This window comes from Sphaerodactylus townsendi, linkage group LG11 (genome assembly GCF_021028975.2).
Source record: "Sphaerodactylus townsendi isolate TG3544 linkage group LG11, MPM_Stown_v2.3, whole genome shotgun sequence".
Lineage (NCBI taxonomy): Eukaryota > Metazoa > Chordata > Lepidosauria > Squamata > Sphaerodactylidae > Sphaerodactylus > Sphaerodactylus townsendi.
This window is the reverse complement of record NC_059435.1, coordinates 49684934-49698237: the sequence shown is the minus strand read 5'-3', so window position 1 is coordinate 49698237 and position 13304 is coordinate 49684934. Positions and strand designations below refer to the sequence as shown.

General features: G+C 41.1%; 1 protein-coding gene across 3 annotated transcripts in view; it reads right to left on the bottom strand.

Moving 5' to 3' along the window:
* The window catches only part of SLC25A13 (solute carrier family 25 member 13), a 117746-nt gene that overhangs the window by 48864 nt on the left and 55578 nt on the right, over positions 1 to 13304 (bottom strand). For all 3 annotated transcript variants that reach the window (XM_048510970.1, XM_048510969.1, XM_048510971.1), the window contains 2 exons: positions 8646 to 8785; positions 355 to 501 (listed from right to left, as the gene is read on the bottom strand). In XM_048510970.1, the coding sequence (XP_048366927.1) occupies positions 355 to 501; positions 8646 to 8785 (287 nt within the window). The remainder of the gene's footprint in view (positions 1 to 354; positions 502 to 8645; positions 8786 to 13304) is intronic.

The following is a 13304-nucleotide window of genomic DNA, read 5'->3' as shown; positions in this document are numbered from 1 at the left end:
ATATACCTGGTGCACATGACAACCCCATGCACAGACTGAATGCATGGAGAGGGAGAGCCAGAGGAAGGATGCTGTCCCCATGCCCTGGTTGTGGTGACCGTGCAGGGGAAGGGGTGTGTGTGAATTCTCCTTCCCCATAATTGGTCATGTCCCAAAGCCAGAGTCATCAGGAGGAGGGAGAGTTGGCACTGCTGCTTCCTCCATGCAGTCACCCCTGCAGACAACCACGCACATGCTCTCCCTCTCTGCACGCTCAGTGAATGCGTGGGGCTGTTGCATGTACCCGGCTTATCTCACTGTGACCCCGTTACTGATGAGGATCTCTACACACAACGCAAATAAAAAACAACTTACAGCTACTAGACACTCTTCAACAAAAGGCGTCAACATATGAGGCCGGATGGTGACCATAATATCTCTGAAATCAATGGCAGTGACTCTTCCAGCTTGAGCGTTATCTCGCTGTACAAATGCTTGTTTTGCATGTTCCAACTGAATTTCCTGTAAACGTAAAAGGGGACAGTTAAAAAGGGGCCTGGCTCATGCTGCCACAGGCAATACATGGCAAGACAGAATGTGACCGTTTCTTTAACAGGCCTACTGTTTCAACTTTGAGATTCAGACTTCTGTGAAAGCTCTGCAAAGCCTAGTTCACTTCCCAAAGATTTCCAAAGTTTGTTAGTTTGTTTATTTATTTATATTTCTATCCCGCCCTTCCCAAGCAGGGCACAGGGTGGCACAACAGTAAATGTAATACAGATAAAACAGCTAGTAAAGTAATGGTTAAAAACAGTTAAAAACAACCACAGATGGCAACACCCCCCCCCCCCAAATACACTAATGGAAGCCCAATGTTAGTACTGATTAGGCCAGCTGCTAGATCAGTGGTTCTCAACCTGGGGGTCGGGACCCCTTTGGGGGTCAAACGACCCTTTCACAGCGGTCGCCTAGGACTCTCTGCATCAGCGTTCTCCATCTGTAAAATGGATAAATGTTAGGGTTGGGGGTCACCACAACATGAGGAACTGTATTAAAGGGTCGTGGCATTAGGAAGGTTGAGAACCACTGTGCTAGATGGAAATGCCTGGAAGAAAAGCTCCATCTTGCAGGTCCTGAACTAATTAGGGAGCCAATTCTACCAGGTAGGGGCCAGGGTTGAGAAAGCCCTGGCTCTTGTGGAAGCCAGCCAGACCTCCTTTGGACCAGGGATCTCCAGTAAATTTCCTTCCAATGAGCTAGTGGACCTAGTGGATCTGATGAGCTAGGGATCTAGTGGGGCAATACAGGGAGAGGTGGTCCCATAGGTATGCAGGTCCAAGACCGCTCATAGCCTTAAAGGTTAAAGCCTTGAATATGATCCAGTACTTGATCAGCAGCCTGAAGTTGATGTAAGACTGGAGTAATCTGGTCTCTGCTTGATGCTCCTGAAAGGAGCCTGGCTGCCACATGTTGGACGAGTTTTAGTTTCCAGATCACAGACAGAGGAAGGCTAGCGTAAAGCGAGTTACAGCAATTCAGTCTGGAGGTGACAGTTGCATGGATGACTGTGGACAGGTCGCAACGAGAGAGATACGGAGCCAATTGCCTTGCCTGATGCAGATGGTAAAAAGCCACCTGAGTAGTCTTGGCAACCTGGGCCTCAAGCAATAAGGCTGAGTCCAAGGTTACCCCTTTTGAAGTGCTGCAAAGCCACAATAACAAACTAAATGTGTTATATAGAAATATTCTCAACTTGAGGTCATCTCATCCTACTAGAAACCAGTTCCAGTAGGTTAATTCTCATATAACTCTGCTTTCAGAGCAATTATAAATAGGACTACTCGGAATCCTGCCCATCTATCCAGTGAGGCTTACTTCCAGGAAGGACTGTACAACTACGATCATAGCGCCTATACTTACTTCTAAAAAGGAGCTGAAGTCAAAAAGTATATTTATCAATACTGTCAATTAAATTGTGTAAATCTTGCAGTTCAAATACACAGAGCGTAATAAGGCGCTTTCCTTAAGCTATCAATTTACATGCATTAACCAAGAGAATGTAACATCATTAATAAAACAAATACCATCCTTTTACAGAAAAAGGCAGAACTCAATAGGATTAAAGAAATAATTACCATTAGCAAAACCTACTATTCTAGGTATGAGTATGATCTAACAAAATTCAGCATTTATTTTCAGGCCCAAAGATTTCAACATACAAGAATTAAACACATGGTCAGTTTTTCCACTGAAATCACTAGGTCTTAATGACAAACCACTCTACAAACATAGGGAATTTGCAAATGTTTGGTTTCTTCAGATCAGCAGACATTACCTTTGTGCCAGATTCTCAATTGTGCACATTTTCCCTCTCTTCAAATATCACCACACCACAAATCAGGGAAGCCCCATGGTTTCCAGGAGCAGGGAAAGTGCAGTTTTCTCTGCCTATACAGGGAAAGCTGAAAACGCCAGTGTGTATTTTGCTCCGTTCAATTTTCCTTCTCTGACGTGCCTTCCCCTGCCCACACAGTTTCCCTTTTAAAATTTTAAAACTTTTAATCTGTCACCTCTGAGACAGACTACTGAAACAGTGTCGAAAAGAAAAGAGGCAGTAAACCACTTCCTGAATCAGAAACAAAGGATCAGGGGAAAAATGGTAGCTCAGTTTTGGAGAAGCAATGACACACCTCCCCACATGTAACTAAGGAAACATGAGGAAACCTGGCTGCAAAGCAGAGAGCCATGTGGCAGACAGGGAGCGTAAAAGGGCCATAGTATGCCTAGTAAACATTGTGATGTGATATCACCCATGGGTCAGTCATGATACATTGCTCGCACAGGGGACTTATCTTTACCTTTTTAATTTTATTTTGGCTGGATTATGGACATACTTTTTTAAAAAAATAAGCAACATTTAAAAATGCCTGACAAGCAAGCATTTTATGTCGCTGAAAAGCGGTCACTAAGAGTTTGATACAAGGTTTCTGGATTCAGAAACGTACGGGTTAAAGCAGTTCTGTAAGAAAAACCAACTTCAGATGCTTCTCAATGCAAACTAAATGGCCCACCAAACTTTCCTTTGGATTAGAGGTGGCATAATCCTTCAACATAACTTTAAAAACAGCCTCATTCCTTGAAGCTGGGAGTCTGAATTCCTAAAAGCCACAATAAGTGTTTATACAAAATTAATTTGCAGTTGATAACAGGAACTCTGGCACCAGAACTTTAATGAAAGGATTTCCCAACTTGGTTTTAACTCCTTTCCCCCATTCCTCCACTTTCCTGTTGCAGCTCATAATGTCATTTTTATTTTCCAAGTATGCAGAAGATCATATTCAGGTACAACTGATATTTCCAATTGATTAAGACTCATTTTATTCTGGCCGGTTCTTCTCACCCACTGCATATTGTGAGGTCCCATTGACATGCATTATTACCTCATCAACCAGCATACCAGAGCGGAATAAAAACCTCACTTACATTTGAAGTCACTTAATAAAGCCATAAAATGAGCACATGTAAAATATAATGTGAAAAACTGATGTTAAACTAAAGGCAGAGATTTTGAGCTTTGAGACAGTACCTTACTTCAGCTCCATTTACAATGGCAGAATACTGTCTCTTGAAGAAAGACCTGTAGTTGTTCAATCTTATAAATGGTGTTTTGTATCAACAAAAATACTTGCTTGTGCATGAATCTGCCTACAGCTGTCACATCAAAATTACCTTTTATCTATGATATTTGTGGTCTTGTTCATTATGGTGATTATCCTGTTTTACCGGGAGGTAGGTTAGGCTGGGAACTGGCATTGGTGTCTTGTCCAAAGCCATCTTTTGAACAACAATAAAAAGGGACCTTTTCTTGAGTTTGTTGTTTCTTTCACCTTCCCACAGAAACCATGTGAACCGGGATCTTAAAGTCTTTGTTAATACAATCCATGAACTGACACAAGGACGAAATCTGAGAAAGTTGCAAAAGCCCACACAAAATCAGAGATCAGAGGATTGTCATTTTTGTGTGCAATTTTTTCGTCTAAAAATCAAAATTTTAAAAAGTTTACACCTTTCCCAGAAGCTAGTTTTACCGAATACCACTTATAATAATCAAGATTATTCCTAAAACAACTTTAAAAAGTGACAGATCATCTATATGTGAGAGGCAACAAGAAACACAAGCTACTTTAAAATGCACCAACACACCTCATACAGCAAATGGAGCTGTGTTTGCAAGATAATATTTAAAGGACATCATGGTATCCCATCTGGAACAAATTAAGGGAAATATAGAAAGCATTCATACACTCTGTGACAACTGCTCGTGCACTGTGATCTCCTGCTGTCTTAAGGTCCAAGGTCCAGGCACCATAACAAGGTGACTGACACAAGTACATGGAAAGCATCAAAAGAAGAGGGTTAAATGCCAGTGCTATCTTAATTCAAAGCAAGATTCCTGAAAGATGTGAACAGAAACACTGAATGCCAGACTAAGGGCTCCTATACTAAGAATCCACACTGAAAACTGTTCAGAACTCTTGCCTGCCCGGAATTGCAGATCTACGAGGGCTGGCTGGGATTAGTGTACAGAATTGACAAAAATTCAGCCCTCCACCTAGCAGCAAGGGGCTTACCCTTCAAAACACCCTGCTGTTGTGGTGTGGATATTTTGGGTACAGGATAGCCTGCTCCACTATAGGAAACCCTAGAGATAAGCAAAATGCATTTATGGGAGCTCTGTGCTGAACCTGTCATGAGATCTCTGTTGGATTAAGCAGGGTTGCCTGAGATGATGTTCCTCGCTACACAATGGATTACAGATCTTTGCCCCACAGAACTTAATGGGAGCCACCAAGAACTGAGAACCTGTTGGCCTAGCCTCGTTTCTTCATCTGCATTGCTCCGTTTTGGATTCAGTTTTCAAGGTCATGCAACAGACTTGAGAACTGGATTTTTTTAAAAAAAGTCTAATTGACAGAAGATATGAAAGTTCTCTGACTCAACGTCAATTTTTGAAACAGTCTCTGAAGCTGATGACAACCCCAGGCTATTTCTTCCATTCTTGATGTGAAAACGATCTGGTTATATAAGCTGACATGTTGAATTCACTATAACGGGGGGGGGGGGGGGGGGGACCTGCTGGGATAGCTATGATTCTCTTCTGAATTCCAATATGTTCAGTAGAACTAAGATAGCAAGTTTTGGAAAAGATACAATAACAATTTCTGGAACAGATATAAGGGCTGGGAAATCCATCTTTAATTGCCTTTTTTGGGGTGTGTCATCAAGTCACAATGGATTTAGGGCGCCCCTTATAGGATTTCGAAGGCAAGAGATGTTCAGAAGTGGTTTGCAATTGCCTGCTTCTGGGTAGCAACTCTGATCTTACTTGGTGATCTCCCATCCAAGTACTACCCAGAACTGCCCCTACTTAGCTTCTGAGATCTGACAAGACAAGATGAGCCTGAATCAATTGTTGGTAGCTCCTCTTCAAAGTCCCTTCATGGCAGTCAGTAGAAACCATGGCCATACATTTGAGATTTATCTGTCATGTCTCCGACTCTCTGCAATAGGCCTCCTCCCAGTCACCAAGGAAACTTGTAAGCTGAGCTATGTGACAGGCCTTTTCCGAAGCAGACTGGATTTGTTCAGTATGGGAACAATTTTTTATTTTAACGGAAGGATTCTGTATTACATATTACAGTTTAGCTGACTGACATTTTGGCCTTTTGTGTTTTTCAGTTTCTGACTTGTTGACAAATTTGAGTGAGCATTTTAGTGGGTATTGTTGTAAACCAGTCTACACTCCAAAGGATAAGGTATATTTTTTTAAAATCAACCAACACATTGGGGCTGATCATTGGCAACTCTGGCTCGGGCTTTATATTCAGACAAGAGAGGACCACAAACAGCTAATGTATGTATATACAATACAAACTGCTCCTCTGAGGCTGCACCCTGTGCTTTGCCAAACTCTGTAAGATAAACGGAGAACACAATTCAGAGTCAGAATACTATTCTGTTTGGACTGCATGTCTGGGCACATAGGAATTAAGAGTTCTGTGTGTCTTCCATGCAACTTTTTAAAAAATTGGACTTTGGAGGCTGTAAAAGATAGGCTTTCAGCTGGATTGGAGGTCACTTACAAAGACAAGCATCCTATTATGAAGAACGATATCAGAGTGTAGCAATACCCATACAAAAGATGCATCTATTCTCAGCAATTTGAAACAGCTTTATTATATCAACTGGTTATCCTGGGATAGCAAGCTTTGAACTGTTTCTAATTTATCTGCCTGTTTGCAAGTGTGAAGGACAGCTTGAACAGGACTAAAAGAGCAAGCTACTCTTTTATCTGCCTCTGACATCAAGGACTCTGAGACCAAACTGCACAGCTTCAAGACAGGATCTAACCTAGCAAGCCACCATGATCTTGTTGAAGGCTGTCATGGTCAGAATCAACTGGCTGTTATGGGTTTTCTGAGCTGGGTGGTCATGGTCAGAGAGTTTTTGGTCCCAACGTTTCACTGGCAAAAACTACCAGACCCCAGATACACAGCCGGGAAAACCCACACTAGCCAACTACCAGGATCTGCATCTCAACTTCTTGTCCAGACGCCAGGAAGAATACAGGCTGTCCATCATTAGTCTCCGCGGCTGGCTGGCAGTGTGCAAACCCAGAATGGCCAGACCTGACATAAATATTTAGCTCCCTCAGCCATCATTGGCTTCACTTCAAACCCAAGACACCAGACTATGGTGCATTGGAATTTAAAAACATACACTTCAGATCTGAATTCAGGCACATCTATCAGTTTCAGTGTGGCCCTGATATTCTTATCCCACAATGAAAGCATATCATCTGTGCAACATGAAGTTCACAAGACCATAAAATAAGCCAATGGCCTAGGAATGCCTTGCAGTAGCAAGGAAATACTAGAACTGTAACAACACTTGAATCTTGATTTTTGAGTGCAACATCAATGTTTTGCTGGCCATCATGCCCCACCCACCATGGGGGCAAAAACATATCATTGTTTTATTTCCCTTTTCTCCAAGAAGCTCATGGCAGCATATATTTTTCCGCACTCCTCCATTTTATTTCTTAATAACCCTATAAAGTAGGTTATGCTGCAAGTGCATCCCTGGCCCAAGGTCATTTGGTGAACTTCATGGATGAGGAAGGATTCGAACCCAGGTTTCTGCAGTCTGGAAATTTAAACGTTGCATGATACTAGCTTCTGGACAAGGCAACAAGGTGATTTGAATTCTGGCATATGTCTATTCAAATGATGCTTTTACATGAAAGAGTGCCAGTGAATTCCAATACCAGTCAGTAAGAAATGATCTGCATTAGCAGCTAGGCAGCTGGGTAAGAGATCTGCAGTCCTAGAAAGGTGCCATGAATTTGCAGTAGCCACTCTGTGTCGCAACCTGGAATGCACTGAAATTTCTGTAAGTTTCCAAAGATGCAAGAAGGGCTAGGTGTGAAGTTAACTAAAGTTGGCATAAAATCACAGTCATTAAGATGACAAGAATGTGATTATACTACACCAGACATCCAACATCCTCTTCAGACAAAGAGTTAATTAGGCTCTACTCCACCAAGTCAATTTGAAGCATTTGTCCTAGTAGCGTTACATTAATTATTCCTCATCAAAATGATAACGCTTCCTACTGTGAACTAACATCCTCATGTAAACAAAATTACTGACTCCCTGGTCCTGAAATATGATCCTTTGTCAAAACTCTCTTGTGTAAAGGCTCTTACAGCACATTCAATGGAAACACAACAGAAGCACTCCTCCTGTATTGTGCCATGTGCCTTTGGAGATTTTAGAATTACCTCTACAGATGGGATTTCATGTTCCATATTCAAGTGTAAGCACACTGTTTAAAGCTGTGCTAGTCCAAAAGTAAAAGCCAAAAAGCCAAGAACCCAAATCATGCAATACCTTTATTATACAATACTTTTAATTAGTAAAAATTACGAAATACCATGCAAGATCTTTTATTTATTGGGTTTGTGCTAAGAAAGGTCTTGCATGGATTGTGTTCTTGAATTTTTGGGCCACACATATTTGCTAACAGTTGCTTGTAAGTCATTGATAGTTTCTACTAGACGGACAAGTTGCTTAAGACCTGTGTGGAAGAAGAAATATGTTGACTTGTGGGAATCCTAATGCTGTTATTTCTAGAATTTATACATGTTTTTCTAATTTGCATCTCATTTGATGAGGGCTCAAAATATCCTCCCATATGCTGGTTTACAAACTTCCAACATGGATAAACTTGACGACTGGGGAAAAATTCCGCTGCCCTTAAGCATCTCGAGTTTCAGCTTCACAGAACCACACTTGCAAGATACAGACTGGATCCTTTTCAAATATACTTAGCTGCCTTGTAGCCCTGATGAAGGCAGAAAGGCAAGGTACACATTTGGTAAATAAATATAATATTTATGCAGCTTCCAATGCTAAAAATAATTATTGCTTCTGCAGCAATTTCACTAGTAGCCAATCAAGCTGACAGGCATGACTGTAGAAATACAGCAATCTAAAAACACAAAATGGTTAGTGCCACAGTGCAAAAAACTGAATATTTTAAATCTAAACAACTGTATCTTTTTTCTGTTTATCCAGACAATTTTAAAAAAAATCAAAACTCACCAGCAAAAACTGGGTGAACTCTGCATACGTTAGGCGTCTTTTCTGATCTTTTCCAAAATGAAGTTGCACAAATTCTGAATTCCAGTTAAAGGGAATATGCTGGTGAATTGTGGTTTGACCAAAAACCTGTTTAACATCCTCTGAGGTGATCAGGGGGAGGGGAAGAGAGAGAGATGAAGAAAAGATTATGAAGGCAGATACAGAACAAGAAAATGTATCAGTCATTCAAGGACAGCGTTTTGTATTCATACACTTTTATTTAAATAAAAAACTGGTACCTTCAATCCTAGCTCACAGTTCAGAGGACCAGTTAAATCCCAGTCCTGTGCCATCAGATTGGACCCACAGTGTAAATGTGGCTGGAAATGAAATGAAAAACTGTGGCATCAATGCCAGTTCTTGGCCATGTCCACCCACAAATGCAGTTATTGCATAATGTGGAATTTTCATTTTAACATGTTCTTTCTCCCCAAATATCTGTTTAACAAACAATGGCAGACCTTATTGCAGAGTGAAATGAAAAATGGGATTATTTTCAGGACCTTTAACTGATCTTTGGCATGATACAGTATAGTCCAACCTCAGATCTTGGAAGCTAAGCTTGGAAGGGAGACTTACAAGGAAGGCTCTGCAGCAATGGCAAACCACCTCTGCTTAATTACTTACCTGCAAAATTCCACCAAGGGCCACAGTAAGTAAGCTGCGACGTGATGACACTTTACACACACACAACAGATGTTTAGAGATTTGCTAGTTGCTTTGTGGAGAGTGTTCATTTGAATGTTGTTTTTGGCTTTTTATTTGGGTTTCAATTTTCACATTTTATTGTGCATAGTTCTATTTTTATAAACTGCCCCAGGGTCCACTTTTTCACAAAAGTGATATATTTGAATAAATATTTCAAATGTTGTAGAACACTGCAACATGCTCAGCAAATATAATACAGAGACCCACAAGGTAATACCTATTTGTTACATGTTTAACTATCCCCTCTGCACAGGAATTCAGGACAGCATTCATAGTTCCTTTTTACCACATGACACACACGGTGTTTCAACTACATGCAACCCTAATGTGTAAATTAGCGGGGGGGGGGGGGGGGAGCCAATTCACCATGCCTTGCCAGCATTGTTCTGAGCATGGAACGATTCACACACCTTTGCCCTGCATGCATTTATTGCTTGCTGTTCCAAATTTCTTGCTTTTAGAAATGTCCCAAAATGGCAGTCTGTGGTACCAGTCAATCAAACACGTGAATCACTGTTTCCTTTAACTGCTTAGCCCTTTATTCCTGAGAATTATAATGCATGACTTTTCTGAAATGATGCTGTAAATGTATATTTGTAAATTAGGTTTCCAGGAAGTCCACAATGAACTACATAGTAGGGCTCTGATTACAGAAAATCATCTGTGTATTGCTTTCATTCAGCATTTTGCCCTGAGCTCCTCACATATTTATTCATTTATATCCTGCCTTTCTCCTCAATAAAGACCCAAAGTGACTTACATCACTCTCCTCTTTTTCATTTTATCCTTACAATAACTCTGTGAGGTAGGTTAGGCTGAGAGCATGTGACTGGCCAAAGGTTACCCAACGAGCTTCAATGGTTCAAGTGGGGATTCGAACCTGGGTCTCCTAGATACTAGTGCAACACATTCAACCACTATACCACACTGGCTCTCCAGTGTGCATATGCTTCCACTTACATTCACACCATTCATGGTTTGCAAACTCCTAAAAAGCTCACAAGAGTGGATCGTAAACCATCCCCTCTTTCTTCACTAGACTCCTTATTCATTCCACTGGAACAGTTAATTTATTTTACTTCTGCAGGGCCTATAAGACGGATCTGTTCCACCAAACCAGAGCCATAGCAGGGGGGAACTGTGCCCGGAGAGCGTGAGTGCCCTGCACCCCTGCCACTCCCATGCCCCCATGCCCCTTCACTGGCGCCCCCATGCGCTACGCCACTGCACCAAACTTACAGCTGAGGTAACAATTGTGTACCATCTTACAGCCTCCCTCTTTCTTTTCATCTCTCCCCCTCCTATTTTGCAGCTCTGAGAATAGAATTTAATGTTGAGTGCCAGTTGTCATAGGGTTTTAAGTTAATTTATTGATAATGATATGGTTTTTAACTACAGTTTTACTGTATTTGTATTGATATTATTGGAAGCAGCCCTGAGCCCTTAAGGAGAAGGACGGCCTATAAATTTTATAAATAATTTTTTAAAAAATGTAAGTACTTCTATGCACTTTTTTGACCCAACTCGGTATTCTGAAAATGGCAAACATTACAAACACTGAAACTATTTTTAAAATATAAATATATAAAAATATTTAAAACAATTAAACCAAACATATAAACACACAACCAAGGAGGGGAGGAGAGCTAATTAGAATTAGGAGAACGCCAAACAAATTCTACAGACTGGTTGTGGTGGGTTTTCTGGGCTTTGTGGCTGTGGTCTGGTAGATCTTGTTCCTAACGTTTTGCCTGCATCTGTGGCTGGCATCTTCAGAGGTGTATCACAGAGAGAAGTCTGTTACACACTGTGTCTAGTGAGAAGGGAATGTTTTTTTGGGGGGCGGGTATGAAGATGCCAGCCACAGATGCAGGTGAAACATTAGGAACAAGATCTAACAGACCACAGCCACACAGCCCAGAAAACCCACCACAACCAGTTGAATCTGGCCATGAAAGCCTTCAACAATAAATTCTACATACGTTTTACTATATTCATGTATGCTAATGCCCCATGAATAAATTCATTATGATTTGCCCTGAGATCCAACTGTTTTAAGAACCGATGTTATATTATCACAACCTTCTCGGTCAGCACCTACAACACCTCTTCAGTGGTCTAAAGCCAGTCACCTGAAGCAGGACGGGTCCTTAATCGTCTAACATTTATAGCTGAGGAGCCACAAAAACAAATGAAACCTAATTGCACACTTTTATCCCTCTTTTTTTTTTTAAAAAAAAATCTGGCAACGGCTGAATAGCCTAGTCAGAAATACCTACCGACTAAACCAAAGTTGAAATGTATTGTCGAAGTTGAAATGTTGGGATGGAGGGTAGAGGTAGGAACAGAGGAAAACTATATTGGCTCTGGATGACTGAACAATGTACAGTAATGGAAAACTCATTGAAGTTTAGATTAAAAAACGGATTTGGATTTGGTTTGAATCCCCAAGGCTGGTGTAGACCAGTGGTGGGATTCAGCAGGTTCGCACCACTTCAGCAGAACCGGTTGTTGAAATGGTGCTTGTAAACAACCAGTTGTTGAATTATTTGAATCCCACCACTGGTGTAGACATAACATTGCTGGGAAACAGGCTGTGGGATCACACCCTTCTCTTTCTCCCCTTTTTCTGGAGCAAAAATCCCACCCACCATGCCCCAGCTTCACTGCCACTGAAGTTAAAGGAATGTTAGAGCTGAACAGTTCGCACGCTTCTAAATTATGGCCTCTGCTAAATTATGGTTATTAGCTGTTATACTGGTTCCCAAACCTATGTTAAATATCCACCGAGTTAATTCTAAAACAATTCTGAAAATGATTGTTTAACATCTGCCTTCTGCATCATTGCCTGTACCATTTTGGGGTTGGAGTGGGTGGGTTGAGGACTCAACATTTCAATTCCCACCGTATTTCATAAAAATCACCCAAAAAGTTCTTTTTCAACTAGCTTTCTGCTAACGTTATAGAACTGTATAACTGCCACTTTCTGATAGGTGCATGATATTATCTTTGATGCTGTTTCTGTCTAGTTTGAGGGACTACTTTATTGCATGTTGTTCGAGTTCTTTTGAAAAAGTTGGTGTTCGAGTTCTTTTAAAAAGGTGGGATGGACTTTATTTTTAAAAATAAAGATTTGAATTGGCCACAGTGGCCAATTTCCACAACTGTAAGGACTAGGGTTCCCTCTTCCTGGGGCAACCCTCTAATTCCCTCTTTACATGGCTCTTGGGGATTACCTCAATCCCCAGGATTAGAACTGCAGGGACAGTTTGTGCTTCAATGGGACAGGGGAGGTAAGAAATTCACACTTCTCTGATGGAAACCCCCTCCATCAGGTGAGATTTCCAGTGGATCCAAGAAAACATCTTGGGAAACAAAATATTTTTCTCGTTCCCTCAGCTGACTTCATTTCTGCAGGGTTAAATGTTCAGGTTGTTTTCATAACTAAAAATTGATTAGGTAATTAAAAAGAAGTGTTTGGATTTACACACCACCTTTCTCTTTTGTAAGGAGACTCAAGGCGGCTTACAAACTCCTTTCTGTTTCTCTCCCCACAACAGATACCTTGTGAGGTGGGGGGGCTGAGAGAGTTCTGAATATCTGTGACTAGCCCAAGGTCATCCAGAAGGAATGTAGGAGTGGAGAAACAAACCCGGTTTACCAGATAATAGTTTGCCACTCATGTGGAAGAGTGGGGAACCAAACCCAGTTCTCTAGGTTAGAGTCCACCTGCTCTTAACCACTACACCATACTGGCTCTGAATGAAAATGACTGCCCTCTTGCATTGTTAGACAAAACAAGATAGTCAAGGTGTTTTTTTTAAGTTATGCTAAATCTTTAAAAAACTAAAATTGACAGGGAAGATTAAGCATCTACCCTGCCAGTGTGGTTAACAACTTAACTGAGAAAAG